Raw genomic sequence first — 19,522 nt, forward strand, 5'->3', positions numbered from 1 at the left:
CGGAATTCCGGATACTGTATACTCACGTCGCAAATCATTCATCAGTGCTCGCATCGGATCAGTGATGTATGATATGGCAGTACGATGATGATCAAGCCAAGGATGGTGGGAGCAAATCGTTATTCGTTTAATTTTTGTTTACTGGTGTTTATTATCGTCACGTGTCCACTAGTGCTACGCGCTAAAGGTATCACCTCAATGTGTTGTGATAGCAATTCACCATTAATACTGCTCTAGTGTACGAGTTCAAGGGTGACCCTTATCATGGAGGTGACCTTCCAGTGAGGTATGCTAACCTGGCCAACTACAAGGAACTACCACTCTACACACTACGTAATAAAACATATTGTGACTGTGAATCGTATACCACATATTACCATAGATATTAATACGTTTGCTGCTGCTGCTGCTGCTGCTGCTGCTGCTGCTGCTGCTGCTGCTGCTGCTGCTGCTGCTGCTGCTGCTGCTGCTGCTGCTGCTGCTGCTGCTGCTGCTGCTGCTGCTGCTGCTGCTGCTGCTGCTGCTGCTGCTGCTGCTGCTGCTGCTGCTGCTGCTGCTGCTGCTGCTGCTGCTGCTGCTGCTGCTGCTGCTGCTGCTGCTGCTGCTGCTGCTGCTGCTGCTGCTGCTGCTGCTGCTGCTGCTGCTGCTGCTGCTGCTGCTGCTGCTGCTGCTGCTGCTGCTGCTGCTGCTGCTGCTGCTGCTGCTGCTGCTGCTGCTGCTGCTGCTGCTGCTGCTGCTGCTGCTGCTGCTGCTGCTGCTGCTGCTGCTGCTGCTGCTGCTGCTGCTGCTGCTGCTGCTGCTGCTGCTGCTGCTGCTGCTGCTGCTGCTGCTGCTGCTGCTGCTGCTGCTGCTGCTGCTGCTGCTGCTGCTGCTGCTGCTGCTGCTGCTGCTGCTGCTGCTGCTGCTGCTGCTGCTGCTGCTGCTGCTGCTGCTGCTGCTGCTGCTGCTGCTGCTGCTGCTGCTGCTGCTGCTGCTGCTGCTGCTGCTGCTGCTGCTGCTGCTGCTGCTGCTGCTGCTGCTGCTGCTGCTGCTGCTGCTGCTGCTGCTGCTGCTGCTGCTGCTGCTGCTGCTGCTGCTGCTGCTGCTGCTGCTGCTGCTGCTGCTGCTGCTGCTGCTGTGATTAGCATAACTGTACAAAACTACAGATAAATGTGCGTATGCAGGGCCGCCCACAGGGGGGGCAACTGGGGCATTTTGCCCTGGGCCCCAGCCTGAAAGGGGCCCCAGGAGGCCCCCTTGATACCTGTTTAAAAGATCGATATACTCTAATAGAGCAGTCAGAGTATTCTTCAGAGGAGCAGTGTAGCAAGCTTATAAATAAGGAGATATGGTTGGTGAGGGCTAGCTGTTGTCATTGTCAGCATGTAATGACCTTTTTTTTTTTTTTTTTTGTCTTCAACGTACATCTTGGGTAAAGTTGTGATTCAGAATGGAAACCTGGGGCCCCACTGTAACTCTTTGCCCTGGGCCCCTTAATTTCTCTGGGCAGCCCTGTGCATATGATCAGCCTGCACAAGTATATACACACATTAAATGTCAAATATAGTTATGGGTTGGAATATACATTGCTTCATGCTATTACTATGCATTTTGTAGTGTTTTATCCTCTGGAGCCTGGAGAGTATGTACCCATTGTGTTCATCCCCGGACTATATGGGATTGTTCCACCTGATTTTTACACAGACACTTTAAAGCACCTTGCTAGTCATGGGTATGTGGTTATTGCTATGGATACTGTAGTACCGTTAGTTGGGGATGACAACCTACACAAGGAAGAAATACTTGCAAAGAGAGTGTACGAGGAAGTGATATGGGTGAGTAAGGAACTGATTTCTTTATCCACTGACAATATGCTCTCGTCTATAGCTCCAGTCCAACTTAGTACAAGTTTTACCATCATTGGCTGATAGTGTTACTGTTGACTGGAGTTTATTAGGACTAGCTGCTCATTCAGCTGGTGCAGACATTATTCTACAACTACTGCAGAACAAAAAACTGGAGGCTAAGGTTGGTAAGATTCATTGTCATGTCTATAAACACTATAGTAGTACTTTTTTAGTAGGAAAGAGTATTTAGTTTTCTATGCAACAAGAAATAGTTTTGATGAGGTTTAGTTTGCTAACATAGTCAGACTTTCCTATTTGTTCATTAATTATGTTTGTAACGTATGGTATATTATTCTACCATCATTTAGGCAGCAGCATTTATGGAACCATTCAGCACCAAGTTCAAGGAGCCACTCGGCTACTCTTTACCTGCGTTATCATTTGGCACACAATTGTGTGAGGAGAAACCAAACTGTTGTCAACCAGGCATCGACTACCTCCACTTCTACAACATGTTGGATTGTCCAAAAGTGATGATGAATGTTACAGTATGAAACAGAGTTAGTAAGGGAAAATGGTTTAACAAATAGGTCAAACCAGTTAGGCTGTTTTGTTTTGTTGTACTGGAGTTTGCTTCTGCTACAGTCATGTAACCATAATATTTTTATTATCCATTATGAACAATCTATATATTAATACCTCACTGTAGGACTATGGCCATTGTGCTCTTGGATGGAAATGTGAGTTGAGGACCTACATATACCTCTACATTATCATGTTCCACACAGTTTGTCGTGAAGGTAATTTCTGTGCTACCAACCCCTCTGTGGATCGTGATAACTATCATGAATATGTTGCTGGAGCAATGAGTGCCTTGTTCGGAACATACCTACAAGGAAACATTTTGTCACGTGATTATCTAATTGGCAATGATCAGATCCCATTCAAAATGGGAACATTCTTTGTATATGTTGCATGTTAACTGACTAAATTTTATAGATCACTTAAAATGTTATGCTTTTAATATAACACACATCAATTTTAATACATTTGACATACAGACAAATTTTTATTCTCTGCTTAAATAATAATCATGATGATTAAAATAATGTAGGCATTTACAAAATAATGCGTTCTTTTTAAATGATTTACCCCACAAAAACTACTGGCTTCATTATTGACTTGATGTTAACTGACTGATCAACTTGTGATGATCTGAGTATACACAATGAAGTAATTTGATTGGCTATTCAGTTCACCATAGTAACATGGTTACCTTGTACTCCAGATAAACAAGAATATAAAGAACATGGACACATCAGCACCATAATACCATACCCCCTGTGGGTGAAACAAATGTATAACTAGTTACACACAAACCATCTTAGTTGTCTGAACCACCTGGGGGGGTATCATTTGGTGGAGCCATAGTAAACTGAAAACGTGGTCAGGCCACTCATAGCATGCGGGGGAAGGACATCCCCCCTCCCCCTCTAGGAAAACTTGAAAATTTAGCCTTCTGAGATAAACTGGAACAATTCATCAGTGTACATTATAAGATTTGACCTATAACACTGACTGTTCTATTAGATCTACTAAATTCAAGTGGATAAAAAGTGATCGGACCACTTGCTACAACTCTGGTCAACTGAAAACTTGGAATTTATTGATACAGGAAAGCACACAACTAAACTGAACAACCAATTACTCTAATAGAACAATCATATTATGGGCACTGTGTTAAACTACAGATATATCAATATCATTGGTTCCTACCTGTAAGCTCCATGGTCCCAGGTGTTGACATAACCAGCAGTACTGCCAGAACAATAGATAGAAGCTACCACCTCCAGATATAGCTGCTCCACTCAACCATGTGATGGGAATGACAGAAGAACATACACCATGTTGGACTAGGAGGAGTGCTTGGATTAGTATGTAACCTCCACAACATACTTCAATACTCCACTTGTAGACATTACTAGAGGGGAATTCATTTTGAAATTAAGACAGTGAAACAAAAACTAGTCTCATAAGACAAGAAGTACACCAATACAATAACTATAGCTGTATACTACAGTGGAGATTGTTCACCCCTAGCTCTTATAGCTGTGGCATTGTCTTTAAGAGGTAAAAGTGTTTGGAGCCATCATCTGTTAGGACTATATAAACTGGAATCTCCTGTTGAATTTGGTGTATTATTAAAGAGATGGTTAATCTAACGGTAATATGTAGATAATTATCTCCTAATAGTTTCTAAATGAGCTTGGCTTTGTATATAATTTCTAATTAGCCCTTTATTGCATTCACAAGTTAACATGTCCACGCCACTAACTCACATACACACAGCTCAACAAAACTTACAGCACTGGAAACGCTTGAGAAAAATTGATATAAAATATGGCGCCGCAGGCTGAGAACAACAAGAGACTGGAGGTAAACAATAAATAACAAGTTATAATAGCACACACTATAAGACTCACAGAGAGACAATACTTCGTTCCTTGATCAGTTTCATGTCCACCAGACCACTATACAAGAACATTACTGCTATGGAGCTGGTAAGGGAGGCATCTAACAGACCTGCATATCTGTAACCCTAAAATGGAGGGCAGTATAATTGTACCACTGAATAATTAAGTACACAATACATGTATGTAAAAAAATAATTAAAAATTTAACCTCTTGATGGATTTCTACAATAATTATTCTTAGCTCAAATTTGTGCAGCCAGTGCTTGAGCATGTCACCAGATTAGTTTTGTATGGCTAGCCAGATATATACTTATTCTTCACTCATCAATTGAAAAAATAACAGCTCCTAAATCCCTTATCAAAAAAGTGCGGCACAGAGTCAGTCAAAGGCTCTTTAAGGGTTACAGGATACCGTAACCATACTGTAACCTTAAAGGGGGTTCCTCTAGATCTATCACTGATGCAGAATTAACAATGGCAGTGTTAATTGAATTTGCTCAGCTCATAACTTTAGTCTAGCAGTGCCTGCCCCTTTGCATAGAGAGGAGGGGTCTGGTCACTCTTGCATTTACAGAGTTGTAACAATGACATCACAATAATGGCAGCAAAAATGGCACGTGTGACAGCCATACAAAGATAGTTCTCAAATAGGGTAACAAATGACACAGCTAACATCACCAAAGATTCTTTCCACATTGAATAGACAGCATCATGAGTATATCAGTTCCAACTACAAGGCCCTTTACTATCTCCCATTTTTGTTCTAGTGAAATTGTCGAGTACAAGCGGCCTCAGTCATATCGCATCTACACAAAACTTTGTTATGCAACTTCTATACATTATAGTACCTATAGTAGCAACTCCAAAACAAAAGTCACAATATTTAGTGATAGAATCTGTAACACACACCAAATTTTGAGTGACCAGACCCTTCCTCTATGCGAAGGGACGAGCACCACCAGACTAGTATAATAACTTGTTACAGCCAGACTGTATAACTTGTTCTTTGTTAAAGCCACAGAAGTTCTAGCTGACAACATTAATCCCCCCCCCCCCCCACACACACACACACACACACACACACACACACACACACACACACACACACACACACACACACACACTTATCTAGTACTAACAGGAGTACTGGGTGGTTGTACTCCACACTCTACTAGGTACACACAATGTGTCACTAGTCCTGAACTGATCATCACAGCATATGTGAAGAATATGAGCGAGTAGGAGAACGAACCAATCACATTGGAGCCTAGCTGCAACAGTTTAGCCCCGCCCACCACTCCAAGGGTTACAGCGAGTAGCCAAGCTCCAACGACTGCAGAGAAAACAACATTATTTTGATTTTCAACCTTAGTAAAATAAAACATATTTACTAGGAGCATCGCAGATCAGAAGTGGTCCAAATTTTACGACAGCAGGATGAAGATCGCACGAGCAATTAGCCATCTCTGTCTGATCATAGAAAAAAGAATCTATGATCTTACCAAGTCACGTGCGTATAGTGTAATTCCATGTAATGCGCAGCACTAGTTATTTTCTAAATAAAGCTCACTACAATACGGTAACGCCATTGCACTATGGACTACGAGTTTGACTCTATGCCATCGATAGACACTCAGCCTGCAGGACCCGGGTATGTCGGAATACAGTTTTGCCAAGAATGGTACGTGGTGCATTATTTAGAATGTTATTAATGCACTACCGTCCACAGCAATAACATGTTGTACCCTAAAGAGGACAAGGAAAGAAGAGTACTTCTTTATGCTGTGAGTGTTGCAGTAATAGATGATTATACAGTACTATAATGAATGAGGGAATTCTGGTCCCTGTATGGCTGGTTCCTTACAAAATGTCTGTAGATTAAGTCCGTCAAGTTCTGATTTCTTGACAATTGTTCGTTTCAACCAAAGTCACTGGTTGATCCTACTTGTCACCTACTATGCATCACCTATTGTTTGCATGTGACCAGGGGCGTAGCTAGCCAGAAGGTGATGGAGGGGCAGGCATGCCCCCACGAAACATTCAAAATCATTCATGATTGCAAAAAAAGGCTAATAACCCAATGGTGGGCTAGCCAACATACGGTGTTATATTATTACAGCTTAAATAACTAGCTACGTAACTATTTCAGTACTGACTGCTTCCAATCGAGGCAGCTACATTCGTCGAGCATCATCGCACGTGCCACAACTGTACTCCAACAAATTCATCCACAGTCCGGTAGAGCTAATACTTTAGTGCAAATACAAGTTACTTTACGTTAGCCACAGCCTGTGCTGCAGTCCTAGCACACTGCTGACAGGATGACGTATTCACTCACTTCACTCGGCGAAATTCAAATGCCATGTATTGCATGAAATCCCACCTGTCTTGCTAGCAGAACTTGTAAGCTTGACTGATCCACCTGACTGACTGACAAAGTAAAAACAGACTGCACTGCCGTACGTACAAAGGTCCAGTGTGATCGACTCGATAATGGTACATTTATTTAGCTAACGCTTTATCACCTCGTAGGCAGTAGGTTCATAGCCTCATCTGGTCTCCTTTGTCACTTGTGAGTTGTGACTCCTGCCGAGGAGAAACGGGTCACTCTTTTTAGATTCAAAAATGTTCTATCACGCGAGTAATCTAGGCTAAATATAGAAGTATGTCTCTAATATTTTCGTTCGATGGATTCACGAGCGAGTTGAATGTTGTGTGTGCGCATTCACTAGCAACCCCTGGTGATACCGCGTAGTAGTGTACATAATTTACAGGCTTTTGTGTGTCGGTTTAATATTGGTAAACTTGTGACGAAGGTTTTAAAAAAATCATTTAGTGATGGGGGGGGGCAAATGCCCCCCCTTGCCCCCCCTTAGCTACGCCTCTGCATGTGACTACTTTGCTTTGCTGGGACCACACCAGTCCCTTCTGATTGATGGGCACTAACTTATAGTTTTAAATGATATAAACACGCTTGAAGTAGGGTCTGGGTTGATGAGATTATTATATTGTACATGTAGTCATGTGGAATGTGATTTATGCTATAAATGGAGGTGTTTCATGGAGGAGTTGTACAGCTGTCCTATATGCAACATTAACCTGTTCATGGTGCATGCATGAATCCAATGGTAGTGTAGTTTCCTAGTTACTGTTTAGATTTCAAGTGTTAGTCCCACCTTATTGTGAGGACCCTGACAAGAAGACTTTGTGGTAATAATTCTCCTAGTCTTTATGTAAGTTCAATAGCTCACAAGTATATTTGTAGCTAAGCCCTATTTTTACATATCAAAATTATATATTACTCCTACAAATATACAAACCCTTAGTCTTAACATTTTTTTACAAATAGCTCATTCTTAAAGCACTACTTCCACAGTTAACAACAAAGCCACTAGTTGAACTGATTTCATAATGTAGTCTTGAAGTCATCTTGTGTGGTCTTACTAACTTGTTAATGTATGGTCTTATTAGAGAGGTAGCTTAGCATTACAAAGTTGATTGGTAGAAATCAGAATACTCTAGTGCTACCATAGTCTGCATTTTTATATTTGTAGCAACCTTGTACTTTAATTTGATTATCTCTAAATTGTGTCTGGCTAACCACAAGCATGACATAGTGAATAGTATGGAAACCTGTGAGTGTAATTGGGTAAATTTAGTGGTAAAATGTTATATAATGTAGGAGGGGGCAAACTAACTGCTTCAAAGTAGCACCCACGAATTAAGAGTGTGGCCAGAGAGGATCAAGGCTGCTGCATTTTATTATTATTATTGCTTTAGGTTTGTATCTTTAAAATGCTTTCTGTGGACATACCGTATAGCCGGAAATTTTCGAGGGATGAAACTTTCACGAATTTCGCGAGTGATAATAGCTTCGTGAAAATATAATCGTGAAATATTTCAGTTTATACACATAGTTATTACCCGCTTTCTAGACTTTCGTGAATTTAAAAACGTGAAAATTGTATTTAGCACAGTTTTGCAAAAGTTTCATCCCTCGAAAATTTCCAGCTATACGGTATATATGTCTCACTTAGCAGACATGCATTGTGTCCATGTTAGTGAATGGCTGTTAAAGTGTGTGAGAGTTCTAAAGTGTGTCATATATAAATCACCGATTCTGCTGTGTGATGAGGTTGAATGATTAATTTGCTGGTGAAGTAATTATATTCAACTTCAATTGGAACCCCTTCAATGCTTTACCATTTATAACTACATCAGAACACCTTGTAATGTACACCTGTGGACCAAGCAGTGTCCTGAACAAACCAGAAGTGATTATGTACTAACACCCCATTCACACTATTCCCAACTCAGGTTATTGTGAACTCAGGTTAGCACTTGTTCACACTACTGCACCTGACATGAGCTCGATAGTGCAAGCGCCCAATAATAATTAACTAAAACAAGTGCACAAGCTTTTGATTATTTAGGTACTTAAGGTTACGGGATACTAAGCGACCAAATTTTATTACGTAATTAAGGCGCCTAAAGCAAGACACTGTGGTCACAAAAAAAATTTTTTAATTGATATCACAAGCACTAGAAACATTATTTCTAACAAAAGGCTCCTCAGGACCTAAACAAGAAGCCAAACTAGTAGTCTGTTTATACAAACAATTTAAACCTGTTACCAGCTGATACACAACACAACAACACCAAGCCCCATATCAAGAGTTAATAATATGTAGTCATATTTCAGCAACTATACGCATTATTCACAAATCTTCTTGTCAGTCCCTCGCAAGTGATTTTCTTCACTTGCATTGTTAATACATTCTTAATGCATTGTTAGTAAGTTCTCATGGCTCTTCATTGGTCTGATTTTTGGTTCATAGTTTTCACTAATTGGCATGGGGACAACTCATGTTACCATAACAACATTTGAATTTCATGTCGATTAATGAGAAGTTAAGAATGCATAAATATTTGATAACAATGCATTAAGAAAAATCAAACCCCTAATCATGAAAAATGATTGATAGTGTACATGTGGGGTTTACAGTATCCCGTAACCTTAATAATAAAGCACTAGAATTGTAGTGAGGAAACGTAGAACCAGCTGAAATAAGTCGTACAGTGTTGTATAGTGGGTGTTCCTTTCGCCAGTAATATTAATATGCGACGCTGTCACAAAGTCTACCAGAAGTATGATATGATGTAGCCATTTTGAAGAACAGTTGTTATGTGGCCAACAGAATTAAGTTATATTGTTAACCTGAGTTAGCCAGCTCGGAACACATTCATACTGTATCCTATCCCGTGCCAGCCCACCTCTCCTTGTCATGCCATGCTGGACCTGGTTCGGCACGGCTCAATTGCTTCACTGTAATTTGTTTTGAGCCGTGCCGTGAACGGGGTGTAGGGACCTTATTAGGTGTCCTCAAGTGTCCACATTACTCTTATATATATATATACTGTATGTGTATATGCACACACACACATACACACAATGTGTACAGGATGTGTCCCATTTGGTAGTGGGGTTATACACATGTATACTAACAAACACACCATATACCACTTGGAGAGGAAACAGTGTGTCATGTGTTGAATCATCTACTGTTCATATTCTTCATTGTGTAATAATCCAGTGTAGAAATTGTGACTACTCTCAAGAGGCTGAGAACAGTTGTGTATATGTGAATAAGATCACTCATGAAGTAGAGTAAGTTGGTTCTGCATCACTGACAAGTGCTAGTAGTTACATGGATACCTCAATAGTGCTTCCTTACCTTGTTATCTAGAAGGTGTTGATTGTATTGCTAGTGTAGGTGTATCCTTAGGTGTGAGGTCTGGTGTTGTAGTGATCCTCTACCATAAATGGCTGAACTGTTACAAGTTGTCCTTTATCCTGTTGGAATTTCCTGCATATTCTCTAATAAATAGTTGCATATTAGAAAGGTTTCTATTTTTCTTGTTATTTTCTTTAGTGAACTGACACAAGTTGTTGCAGATGTTGCACATGATCCAACGTTGCCTCGAACTCAAGACCACGTTTGTCCTAAGTTAGTCTTTCTGCTAATCTTTGCTATAGGAGTTTGTAGTGTGTGTATATGATGTTTCCCTCCCTTACTGGATTTATATGGTTATGACCTTATTAGTAGCTACTATAATTAGCCAGAAACCAACATAAGAAATTTACTGACTTCAATCAGCCTGATAATCAATAAGAATTTTTCAAAACAATTGTTCCCTTATTTTTTCTCCCAGGTGCGACCATAGGGAGGCTGTATTCTTCCAAGCTCAGTCAAGGAGAGCTGAGGTACGCCTTTTTTTTCCCAATTGTCTAAAGCAATAGCATTGTCAAATTGTGAACTGTCCATTTCTGTAGGATGAAATGAGACTATACTATGTGTGCACAGCAGAGGGTTGTGGCCACCGATGGACTGAGTAGCTAACACACGCACACACACACAGATATACTGAACAGTTAATACATTTCAACATTTGATATATAAGATTGTACAATATTAACTCTCCAATTGTATACTTTAGAATGCTACAGTGGTGTATGTTATGGTATGAAAATACAAATACAAGCCTTACAGATTTCGTATAAGGTTTTTCTCTAGCTGTCAAGAGTCTACACGGCATTATTGGCACCACCACAACATCCAAACATATCATTTCTCCACAGACAGCCAACTAGTAGAATACCAATTCCAATAATGGCGATGAAGCACATTACGATGGCGGCAATAATTCCCGCCGTCCTGCCCAAAGATCCGGTAGCTTCAACTGGTGTTTCACCACAAGTTATATCGGCATGTTGGTTGCTTGAGCAAGTAGGGTTTGAGTCATATGGGCAATCGAATATGTTGTCTTCTACGCCACTACATCGCACGTTTCCCATCAGAAATGGCAATCCATCGTTATCAATGCGAGCAGTATTGACGGTAGCATCTTCGGAGTAGCCTAGTTGTTTGCAGATAACGTGTGCGTCTCGCTGGTCGAAGTTATCACCACACACTAAACCCCATTCTCCATCAATTGAGACCTCCACACGACCATCGCCAGTTTTGTCGCCGTTCGTCAATCGCACTTTACTGCTGGCATGTGCCAACACGCTGAGCACCAGAACACACAAACAAATCACTGTCTTCATCTTTCTGCTACACACCGTACTCAACTTTAACGGCGATAAAAATGGCTGCTAGGACCGGAAACTCTTTGACCTTTGACGCATGCGCACGCTACCACAATTAATGCACTGTAATCGCATACTTGAGGCAGATTTGGTTACTGTTATAAAAAATTAGCATTGCATGTAGACTAAGTGAGTTGGTACAATCGTATTGGTAGGTTACATGTTATGTTGTGTGTATTGTGATAAAAACAAGAGAATACAGGACCAAAAAACAAGACATTTTTATAATATAAGTCATGCAAAAGCCCAAATGGCAATTAGTATGGGGAATATCGATAGTTCTGTGCACTTGGCTGACCATATCCATATCCTCTTGGCTATAATATGAGAGACAAAGAGGCATAACTAAAAACACAACCATTTTACAGACTTACTTGATCATAATTATTATGATAATCTCGATTATTGAATCTACCTGTGTTCCAATTATGCTGGCCACTGGAAGAACACACTAGTACCATTACACACACATTATACATACCTCTGTTGTTGTTGTGGGTACCCATACTGGTTGAAGTCATGATATGACTAGTAGAACAAGACATCATGATTATGATGAATACAAAAAAATGCTTTCCACTTTAGTGATGCCAAGTTAAACATTTCCTTTTTCATTGTGATTATATCCTTACATGGAAACCAAATTTATTCACTTGGAAGCAACTCCAAGGAAGTACACTCTAACTGCCCCATTTTGGCAAAAGCCGCAAAACCATGCACCCCATAATAGTTTAACATGTCACCAACAATTTCAATCCCTTTTATAATTGTGACAGTAAATCAATCGTGATTTTTTTTGTCTGCAAAACAGTATTTCCCCTATCGTAATTTCTTATGTAGACAAGATACCCACTTATCACTGTTCCTATTTCTATCATACCAGTACATGTGGTCACCATTCCTAATGCAAGATCTCCCAATTAAACGTTAAGTTGTACATTAAAATAATTCTTAGACCCTCTGCATTCAAAAATAAAACCTTCGAAATTAACTATACTGGCTGTTCAAAAATTTTGCCTTCAAAACTAATGGTATCTAAATTCCAGAAGTGTCACACTTATAAATGGTTGGTCTCAAAGAGTATTGGTTACACTATAATAGCTGTAGTTGAAAAATGCTATAATACAAGGCCTCATAAAAGTCTCCAGCCTGCCCGTATGGGGAATACTACTCTGGATGGACTATACCATGTTGGGACTAACCAACAGTATCCTGATAATCAAATAAAAAGTCCCCTTACAGTTCAGATCAGGTTATGTACTAAGGGAAACATTAGGAACTTAACAAATTGTAAAGGTGCTTTCAAGTGTCCACGTTCAAACTACCACTACACTAGCTCACTTGAGATTGGTGTTGGTTAGGCTGATTATAACTGTAGAGACACAACAAGGATCAGAACATTACCGTCATGAGGTGACACACTTACCCATAGCCATGCCATGAGCTAGGGGGTGGAGGTTGAGGACGGCCCATGCCACCACCACCCCCACCGCCTCGGTAACCTCCATAACCTCCAGCTGGAGGACCACCTCTATTACTCCAACCACCACCACCACCTCGACCTTCACGGGAAAAATATAACATGGCTTTAAACCTTGTCAAGTAGCAAACACCAATTTTGTCCCACCAGGCATCCGGAGCATGACAATAGTGCAGCTAGAACACTATTAGAATACTCTATCCTTGTATTAGTGGTATCAGCTTGATATGTTATGTGCCAGAGTATAGCTTGCTAATAAATCAGTGCTGTGACATACCATAGATTCCCTAAAAATACGGCAGAAATAAATTAATTCCGTTCATGTCTGGCCGAACAATTAGGAAAAAAATGTACCAGCCCGGTGTTATTGTCAAATTTTTAGGGATCTATCCCTAATACAGTCTGCACGCTTCATGGCTATGTTATTTGAGATCTGCTAACTGGTTAATTTCTGGATTTCTTTCTACAGGGACCAACAGGAACGCCTTGTGGCGGAACTGACGATACTGGCCGCAACACTCACTTTGCTGCAGCACTAACTTATATACCATGATTGCCTACATTATCCAGGAGAGATGATCAATGTCATTACTACATCGCTTTTGTATACAGTCACTCGAAACTAATAATAATAATAGAAACCACAATCAATACTATTAAACTAGCTATCTCGTGATAATTAATTAAATCTCGCTAGCTCCCAGTTGCTGCATGAAGTGTTCCATGACTTAACAGAGCATTATATCTGAGGATGTATCATGTTTGTGGGTTCCAGGAGAGATGTTATTCTGTGAACAGAAACGAAGATCGGTTTGTGGTAGCCGTTCCGTCACACGATGATATCGTTGGGCACGTTCGTTCTGTGAACAATTTCACACTTGGTGCTTCATCCAGCATTGAGGTAGCACATTATGTGAGGTCACTGGGAATCCTTAGTACTAAAGAAACCTTCGTCAACTAGTACTCCAAGTGCCAAAAAATTAGCATGCTTGTAATAGAAACTTTCTGTCCGCTTGCCGAAATTTAGAGCACATTGCGTTCAAAGCACAGGGAGAGCCGAATATTTAGAGATGCCAAAATTCTAGGGAATCTACGGTACCATTAATATGCTTTACACTTTTCAGAACATCAGACATCAAGATATACTTAATCTTATCTAGGCAATATTGTCTAATTCTAACAATATAAGGAGGCAAATGGTAGCCAGCACTAAAATAAAATTTCATACACACAGTACTTGAAAGACAGACAATTTCAAGAGAAAAAAAAGTTAAATATGTATATAAGCTACCTCTGTATTTTCAACACACTTATCTGGACATTTTGATATCCTGTAATTATTAAACATCTGTAACACTACATGTAAGAAAAATAGGCAGAACTAGCTTGTTAGGTTTCTTTAGTACTACTGCACTATCTCCAATAATAAGGGACTCACAATTACAACCAGTCTATCTATGTTCAATATTTATGCTGCACAAGTGTACACACATAATTATAAAAAGATAAGATCTCAAGTGCATCGAATCAACCCTACATTTACTACAACACAGCAATGCTGCATGGATACAGTGAAGTAGAATTTCAAAAATTCACAATAAAGACAGATTTGAGTGCCAACAGGTCTGGTAATTACCAGAGAAGAAAACCTCTACATTATAGTAAGCAATATAGGCAGAGATTTCGGGAATTAGTAAAATGCGGAATACGGAATAACGGAATAAGCAAAACTTATCTTTTGCAGATTGTACAAATAGTTAATGCTCTATAGTAATTATACTTTATTTACCTTGTAACAGTTCTGCATGGCACACCACGGTGATGGATAGAATAGCAGCTGGCAAGCATTAAATGGGACGAGCACACAACCAGTCACCCTAGCACGATCTACCTTTGCTAACTTTACTTACCTACACTCTTGATTCAAACCTGAAGAGTTTTGAAATCCATTTAAAGACACACAACCACTGGATTTCCCTACTGAACTCTAGTGTGACTCTAATAAATCCGGTCGTATGCAGCTAGTTGTACCTAAGAATAAAACTAGGTCTTGGAATTTTGTAGCAAAGGAGTATAGATAAGTTTAGCGAAGGTAGATCGTTCTAGGGTGATTGGTTGTGCTCGCTCGTCCCAATTAATGCTCGCCCAGCTGCTGTTTAGATATCCATCGCCGTGGCGTGCCATGCAGAGCTGTTGCAAGGTGTAAATAAAGTATGATTGCTATAGAGCATGTAACTATTTGTACAATCTGCAAAAGATAAGTTTTGCTTATTTCATTATTCCACAATTCCGTTATTCCGTGTTTTACTAATTCCCAGAGATTTTCCCAGTAAAACTGCCAATTTGCTACCAACATCAAAGCCAATTTGTTAATTACATACATTCTTTTACCACATCAAAAGAGTTCTGAGTGGAGTGGTGCTGCACTGCTCTTAGGGAAGGAGAGGTTTCACTGTATACACACTGATGACTACTACAGGGTCTAGAGGTCTACTATGCATTAAAAACATCTTACCACCACCACCACCTCCGCTGCCACCACGACCGCGACTGGTACCTCCAGGGCGAGGAGTAGCAGCATTAACCTAAAAAATAATAATCAGCAATGCATAAATATTTAGGCAAAACAGCACAGTAGTCTAGATCAGAGGAGGTCAGACATGATTTAAGCGTCCCTAAAACAAATTATGTGAAACTCGTTATATTTAAGAGGTTTATACATCGATCTCAGTTTAATTTGGTAAAGTATTATTGTTCTGATTATAGAATACATACATGACAATTCTGGAGATAGTGGAGAAGTTCTACACACCAAATCGCAACTTATTAATCTCACCCCAATCACCAAGCACTTTTACAAAACAAAGTACATCACCTTGAAGATTATGTGAAGCACCATCCGAATATCTAATCAACCCCAGCCAACCTCATCGTTTCTCAAATTTGTATTGTGACTATTGAGGGTCACATGAAACACCAAATAAAACAATGCAATTAAAGGCAATATATTTATGTGGTGCTTAAAGCGCGTCCAACCTCCTCTGAGTCTAGATCATCCCTTGCTTGGGTCAGATACAATCAGAAGGTGCAGCAAATGAAATAATGTGATGTGGTGCAATAAAATACCATAAAAAGTATTCATGTTTCTAAAAACAAGGCATTTCCTTACAATGGTCCTTGGTGTGTTTAGGAATGCAAAACCTTGATGAAACACAAGTAACTCTCTCTTTTCAATTTAGTGTTGTGTGCATAACCTACCTCAATCGTACGTCCATCTATGGGTGTCATGTGCAGGCTCCTCCTGGCTTCCTCAGCAGACTCACTGTTCTCAAAAGTTACAAACCCAAAACCCTAAAGAAATGTAAGGGACACTAACAATACATCCATAGGTCACACAAAACTCTAGCACACCTTTGATCCACGCTCATTGTAAATAATTTCAACATCATTTACTGCTCCATATCTCTGAATAAAATACAAGACAATATACTTTAAAAGATCACTATTAGTGGAATGTACAGCTCACAGAAAAAAGATCACGCAAATCTGGTTCACGAAAACGAAACGGGATATTACTAACGTGTAGTCTTTTATTACCACTGAGACCGTCTGTACCACTTGAGCCACTGCCATTGGCTTGGTGCACATTACTGGCTGCAGGTGGTGCATTAATACTCCTATTGGAAGGGTCCACACTAGAACTGTCAAACTGACTGGATGATTGAAAGTTCTGCTGTTGAGGGGGTTCTCTCGGCCGGCCAGAGTAGCCAACATTTTGTGATGAATATGATTCTTCACTATATCTATTATCAGTTCTACCATTGTCACTATTAATATAACCTTCTGTCCTTTCTACCTACAAGGAACAAAAACGCGAAAGTAAAATAGACCGCCAAAAAAATTTGGACTATATATTCTATATAAAGCCAACTGGTATAAGTTCACACGAGTTCGTTATTTCTACAATTTAGTGTAACTTCTTACTAACTAAAAAATCAACTAGACACATATATTACATGTAACTGGCCGTCTGTGTGAGGTTGGTCTCCCAGTGAGTGGTAATCTTCGTGGGCGTGATTGGGGGGAACTCTATCAGGTCTGGAATAATTGTTCATGCTGTTACCTTCACCAGGTTGCAATGGTCTCTTGGAGGAAAGGTCGGAACCGAATCCTGGTATCTGCTGCTGTTGCTGCATGCCACCTCTATCCGCCATCTTCACGTGTCTGTGCCGTACGCGTGCGCATTAAAATGCGTGTGGTCACGTGTCAAAAGGAGCTTTAAATAGAATATATTCCAGGATCTGTGCTACTATTCAATGTTTCATGGATACGTAAAAGTCTCCAGTTTTGTAAGGCGACAAGTTGAGCTATTGACGAGAATGGCTAGTAATCGTGTTGTTAGTGGCACTGGGATAAGAGGTCTGCAGGTACTGGGAACAGGAGCTAATGAACTATCACCATCGCTTTTCTTGTTTACGGACACTCAACGTTACCTCTTCAACTGCAGCGAGAATACTACGAGATTTTGCACTGAGCACAAACTGCGTATTGCAAAGTTGAAGAATGTATTTTTGACTGAATTATGTTGGGAGAAGATGGGAGGCTACTGTGGACTAGCTATGACCCAGAAGGATATAGGTGTAACTGGAACAAGCCTTCACGGACCTTCTAATACTGACCAATTTGTTGCTGCATGTAAACGACTGCTAGGAGAGGAGAGAATCAGTGTACTAGAATGCACTGAGTCTGTTTACAAGGATGAAAATATTACTGTAGAGGGAATTGAATTTTTTCCAAGTGGTATAATGTCTGGATCATCATCCGATGAATTCCCTGGTGAAGATAGGGAAGTTAAAGAGCCTGCAGCTAAGAAAGTACAAATGCCTAAACGTGTGCACAGTGTTATGGCCTATATCTGCAAGCTAGCTGACACTCCAGGGAAGTTTAATCCTTTACGTGCAAAAGAACTTGGCTTAAAACCAGGTCCATTATATGCACAGTTAAAGAGTGGCAAGTCAGTTGAGTCACCTGATGGAAAGACAATCCACCCATCTGACGTGTTGGGGGCACCTATAGAAGGTCCCAAATTTGTCATCATAGATTGTCCTTCTGTTGATTATCTCAATTCAGTCACATCTAATCCTGCTATGTCTGCGTGTGGTCAGCCTTCATTGGCCGTTCATATTGTACCATGGGAGGTACTGAACACTGATAAATACTGCAAGTTTGCCAGTTCATTTGGACCAGATTGTCAACACCTTTTATTGCATGGGGAGGTCTGCCCACCAGAGATTAGTTTTAGGGATGCCTTTAAAGTTCAGTATCCTTTGAATGTCTTGGATCCCTCTACTTACCATTTACCATCTGTGGGTAACCAACCTTCATTGGTGCTTGATCCTCCATTTAACACAGCTGTAGTTGGAAAGTGTTTATTGAGATATGATTTGTCCAGCAAGAAGATAGGTTGGAAAGAGGATGGTCTTATACCTGCTCTTACAGTGGATGAAATTCAGCGTCCACTGCGAGAAATAGTCATGCCAGACAACCAGAACTTTGTCAAGTACATGGAAACAGTAAAGAAAAGAATGGACGACGAAATTTCATTATTGAAAGCATCTGATGATGCAGCATCTATTGACCAATCAAAAGGCTCTTCAGATGGAGATAATATCAAGGTCACTTTTCTTGGTACTGGTTCAGCCATGCCCACAAAGTATCGAAATGTTACTGGTATCATCGTCCATATACCTCAGCAGCAGGGAATGTTACTGGATTGTGGGGAAGGAAGTGTTAGCCAGCTGTATCGCTGCTTTGGACAGCAAGCTGCTGAAGAAATGATTATGAAGTTACGGTGTGTGTTTGTCAGCCATATGCATGCTGATCATCATTTGGGTCTCTGCCGAGTATTGACTTTGCGTAAGAAACTGCTTAGGAAATATAATGCATACACAAAGAAATTATTGGTTATTGGGCCATCACCACTGCAGTATTGGCTAGGAAGGTATTCTAAGTTGAGCGAGAAATTGCATTTTAATTTTGTTGATTCAGCATCTCTCACTAATGGTGAAATTAGCGAAGATGTGGGCATGAATTTGGCAGATTTGGGATTTATCAAGTGTGTCACAGTTCCTGTGGTGCACATGTCACGTTCTTATGGTGTCTGTCTAACTCACCATAGTGGGCAGAAGATTGTCTATTCTGGTGACGCCAGGCCATCTGCTGAGCTTGCAGCTGCTGGCAAAGATGCAACATTGTTAATCCATGAGGCTACATTTGAAGATGACCTACAAAGTGAAGCAGTACTCAAGAAACACAGTACTACAGGAGAAGCACTGGAAATAGGAAAACAAATGAATGCCGGCTTTACCTTGCTGACACACTTTAGCCAACGTTACCCCAAGATGACCACGGACCAGGTGGAATCTTGCCACCATGGCAATAAAGCTGCTGTAACATTTGACTGTATGTCAGTTCGTTTAGGAGACCTGGATGAGTTGCCTAAGCAACTACCATACATAAGGGACATATTTAATGCAATAGGTGACTAATCTTTAGATTGATGATTCCGTTTATTTAAATATACGGAGGTAAA

At 40.5% G+C, this 19,522-nt stretch overlaps 6 protein-coding genes across 8 annotated transcripts; 3 read left to right on the forward strand and 3 right to left on the reverse strand.

The window, feature by feature from the left end:
* Positions 1-84: 84 nt before the first annotated feature.
* On the forward strand, positions 85-2,380 carry LOC136248546 (uncharacterized). The gene is made up of 5 exons (XM_066040316.1): positions 85-187; positions 238-333; positions 1,597-1,814; positions 1,867-2,007; positions 2,195-2,380. Exons 1-5 carry the CDS (start codon positions 85-87, stop codon positions 2,378-2,380), a joined length of 744 nt encoding a protein of 247 aa, XP_065896388.1.
* Positions 2,381-2,837: 457 nt separating this feature from the next.
* Positions 2,838-5,850, reverse strand: LOC136251255 (uncharacterized). Its single transcript, XM_066043680.1, has 7 exons — positions 5,692-5,850; positions 5,440-5,633; positions 4,310-4,425; positions 4,191-4,256; positions 3,603-3,807; positions 3,103-3,167; positions 2,838-3,041 (listed from the first exon to the last, which is right to left on the reverse strand). Exons 1-7 carry the CDS (start codon positions 5,762-5,764, stop codon positions 2,975-2,977), a joined length of 786 nt encoding a protein of 261 aa, XP_065899752.1. The 5' UTR covers positions 5,765-5,850; the 3' UTR covers positions 2,838-2,974.
* Positions 5,823-11,450, forward strand: LOC136251256 (DNA-directed RNA polymerase II subunit RPB9-like). 2 transcript variants are annotated; one of them, XM_066043681.1, is made up of 6 exons: positions 5,823-5,981; positions 6,030-6,084; positions 9,895-9,968; positions 10,234-10,308; positions 10,514-10,565; positions 10,635-11,450. In XM_066043681.1, exons 1-6 carry the CDS (start codon positions 5,896-5,898, stop codon positions 10,695-10,697), a joined length of 405 nt encoding a protein of 134 aa, XP_065899753.1. In that variant the 5' UTR covers positions 5,823-5,895; the 3' UTR covers positions 10,698-11,450. The 2 variants fall into 2 exon arrangements, with proteins under 2 accessions (XP_065899753.1, XP_065899754.1); XM_066043682.1 differs by lacking the exon at positions 10,234-10,308.
* LOC136251249 (sex determination protein fox-1-like) lies at positions 10,724-17,190 on the reverse strand. 2 transcript variants are annotated; one of them, XM_066043670.1, is made up of 11 exons: positions 17,054-17,169; positions 16,947-16,993; positions 16,457-16,786; positions 16,342-16,395; positions 16,189-16,281; positions 15,446-15,515; positions 12,877-13,012; positions 12,792-12,822; positions 11,932-11,978; positions 11,825-11,888; positions 10,724-11,767 (listed from the first exon to the last, which is right to left on the reverse strand). In XM_066043670.1, the coding sequence occupies exons 1-11, from the start codon at positions 17,142-17,144 to the stop codon at positions 11,708-11,710; spliced, it is 1,023 nt and encodes a 340-aa protein (XP_065899742.1). In that variant the 5' UTR covers positions 17,145-17,169; the 3' UTR covers positions 10,724-11,707. The 2 variants fall into 2 exon arrangements, with proteins under 2 accessions (XP_065899742.1, XP_065899741.1); XM_066043669.1 differs by having other exon boundaries at positions 16,947-17,190.
* On the reverse strand, positions 10,887-11,408 carry LOC136248547 (neurotrypsin-like). Its single transcript, XM_066040317.1, has one exon. It carries the CDS (start codon positions 11,406-11,408, stop codon positions 10,887-10,889), a length of 522 nt encoding a protein of 173 aa, XP_065896389.1.
* Positions 17,139-19,512, forward strand: LOC136251245 (zinc phosphodiesterase ELAC protein 2-like). The gene has a single exon (XM_066043664.1). It carries the CDS (start codon positions 17,247-17,249, stop codon positions 19,476-19,478), a length of 2,232 nt encoding a protein of 743 aa, XP_065899736.1. The 5' UTR covers positions 17,139-17,246; the 3' UTR covers positions 19,479-19,512.
* The last annotated feature ends 10 nt before the right edge of the window (positions 19,513-19,522 follow it).

Source organism: Dysidea avara, chromosome 3 (genome assembly GCF_963678975.1).
Source record: "Dysidea avara chromosome 3, odDysAvar1.4, whole genome shotgun sequence".
In the NCBI taxonomy this organism is placed as follows: Eukaryota; Metazoa; Porifera; class Demospongiae; order Dictyoceratida; family Dysideidae; genus Dysidea; species Dysidea avara.

Coding starts and splice junctions, on each gene's coding strand:
- LOC136251256 (XM_066043681.1), top strand. CDS start 5,896: ATGGACTACGAGTTTGACTCTATGCCATCGATAGACACTCAGCCTGCA. Junction 9,969..10,233: donor AAGATCACTCATGAAGTAGA/GTAAGTTGGTTC, acceptor TATTTTCTTTAG/TGAACTGACACAAGTTGTTG. Junction 10,566..10,634: donor CTCAGTCAAGGAGAGCTGAG/GTACGCCTTTTT, acceptor CCATTTCTGTAG/GATGAAATGAGACTATACTA.
- LOC136251249 (XM_066043669.1), bottom strand. CDS start 17,144: ATGGCGGATAGAGGTGGCATGCAGCAACAGCAGCAGATACCAGGATTC. Junction 16,396..16,456: donor ATTTGCGTGATCTTTTTTCT/GTGAGCTGTACA, acceptor TATTTTATTCAG/AGATATGGAGCAGTAAATGA. Junction 11,979..12,791: donor CTAACCAACACCAATCTCAA/GTGAGCTAGTGT, acceptor TTGTTCTACTAG/TCATATCATGACTTCAACCA.
- LOC136251245 (XM_066043664.1), top strand. CDS start 17,247: ATGTTTCATGGATACGTAAAAGTCTCCAGTTTTGTAAGGCGACAAGTT.
- LOC136248546 (XM_066040316.1), top strand. CDS start 85: ATGATGATCAAGCCAAGGATGGTGGGAGCAAATCGTTATTCGTTTAAT. Junction 334..1,596: donor ACTACCACTCTACACACTAC/GTAATAAAACAT, acceptor TGCATTTTGTAG/TGTTTTATCCTCTGGAGCCT. Junction 1,815..1,866: donor TGTACGAGGAAGTGATATGG/GTGAGTAAGGAA, acceptor TCTCGTCTATAG/CTCCAGTCCAACTTAGTACA.
- LOC136248547 (XM_066040317.1), bottom strand. CDS start 11,408: ATGAAGACAGTGATTTGTTTGTGTGTTCTGGTGCTCAGCGTGTTGGCA.
- LOC136251255 (XM_066043680.1), bottom strand. CDS start 5,764: ATGGCTAATTGCTCGTGCGATCTTCATCCTGCTGTCGTAAAATTTGGA. Junction 4,426..5,439: donor TACAACCACCCAGTACTCCT/GTTAGTACTAGA, acceptor CCTCCATTTTAG/GGTTACAGATATGCAGGTCT. Junction 3,042..3,102: donor TTGTTTATCTGGAGTACAAG/GTAACCATGTTA, acceptor GTGTATACTCAG/ATCATCACAAGTTGATCAGT.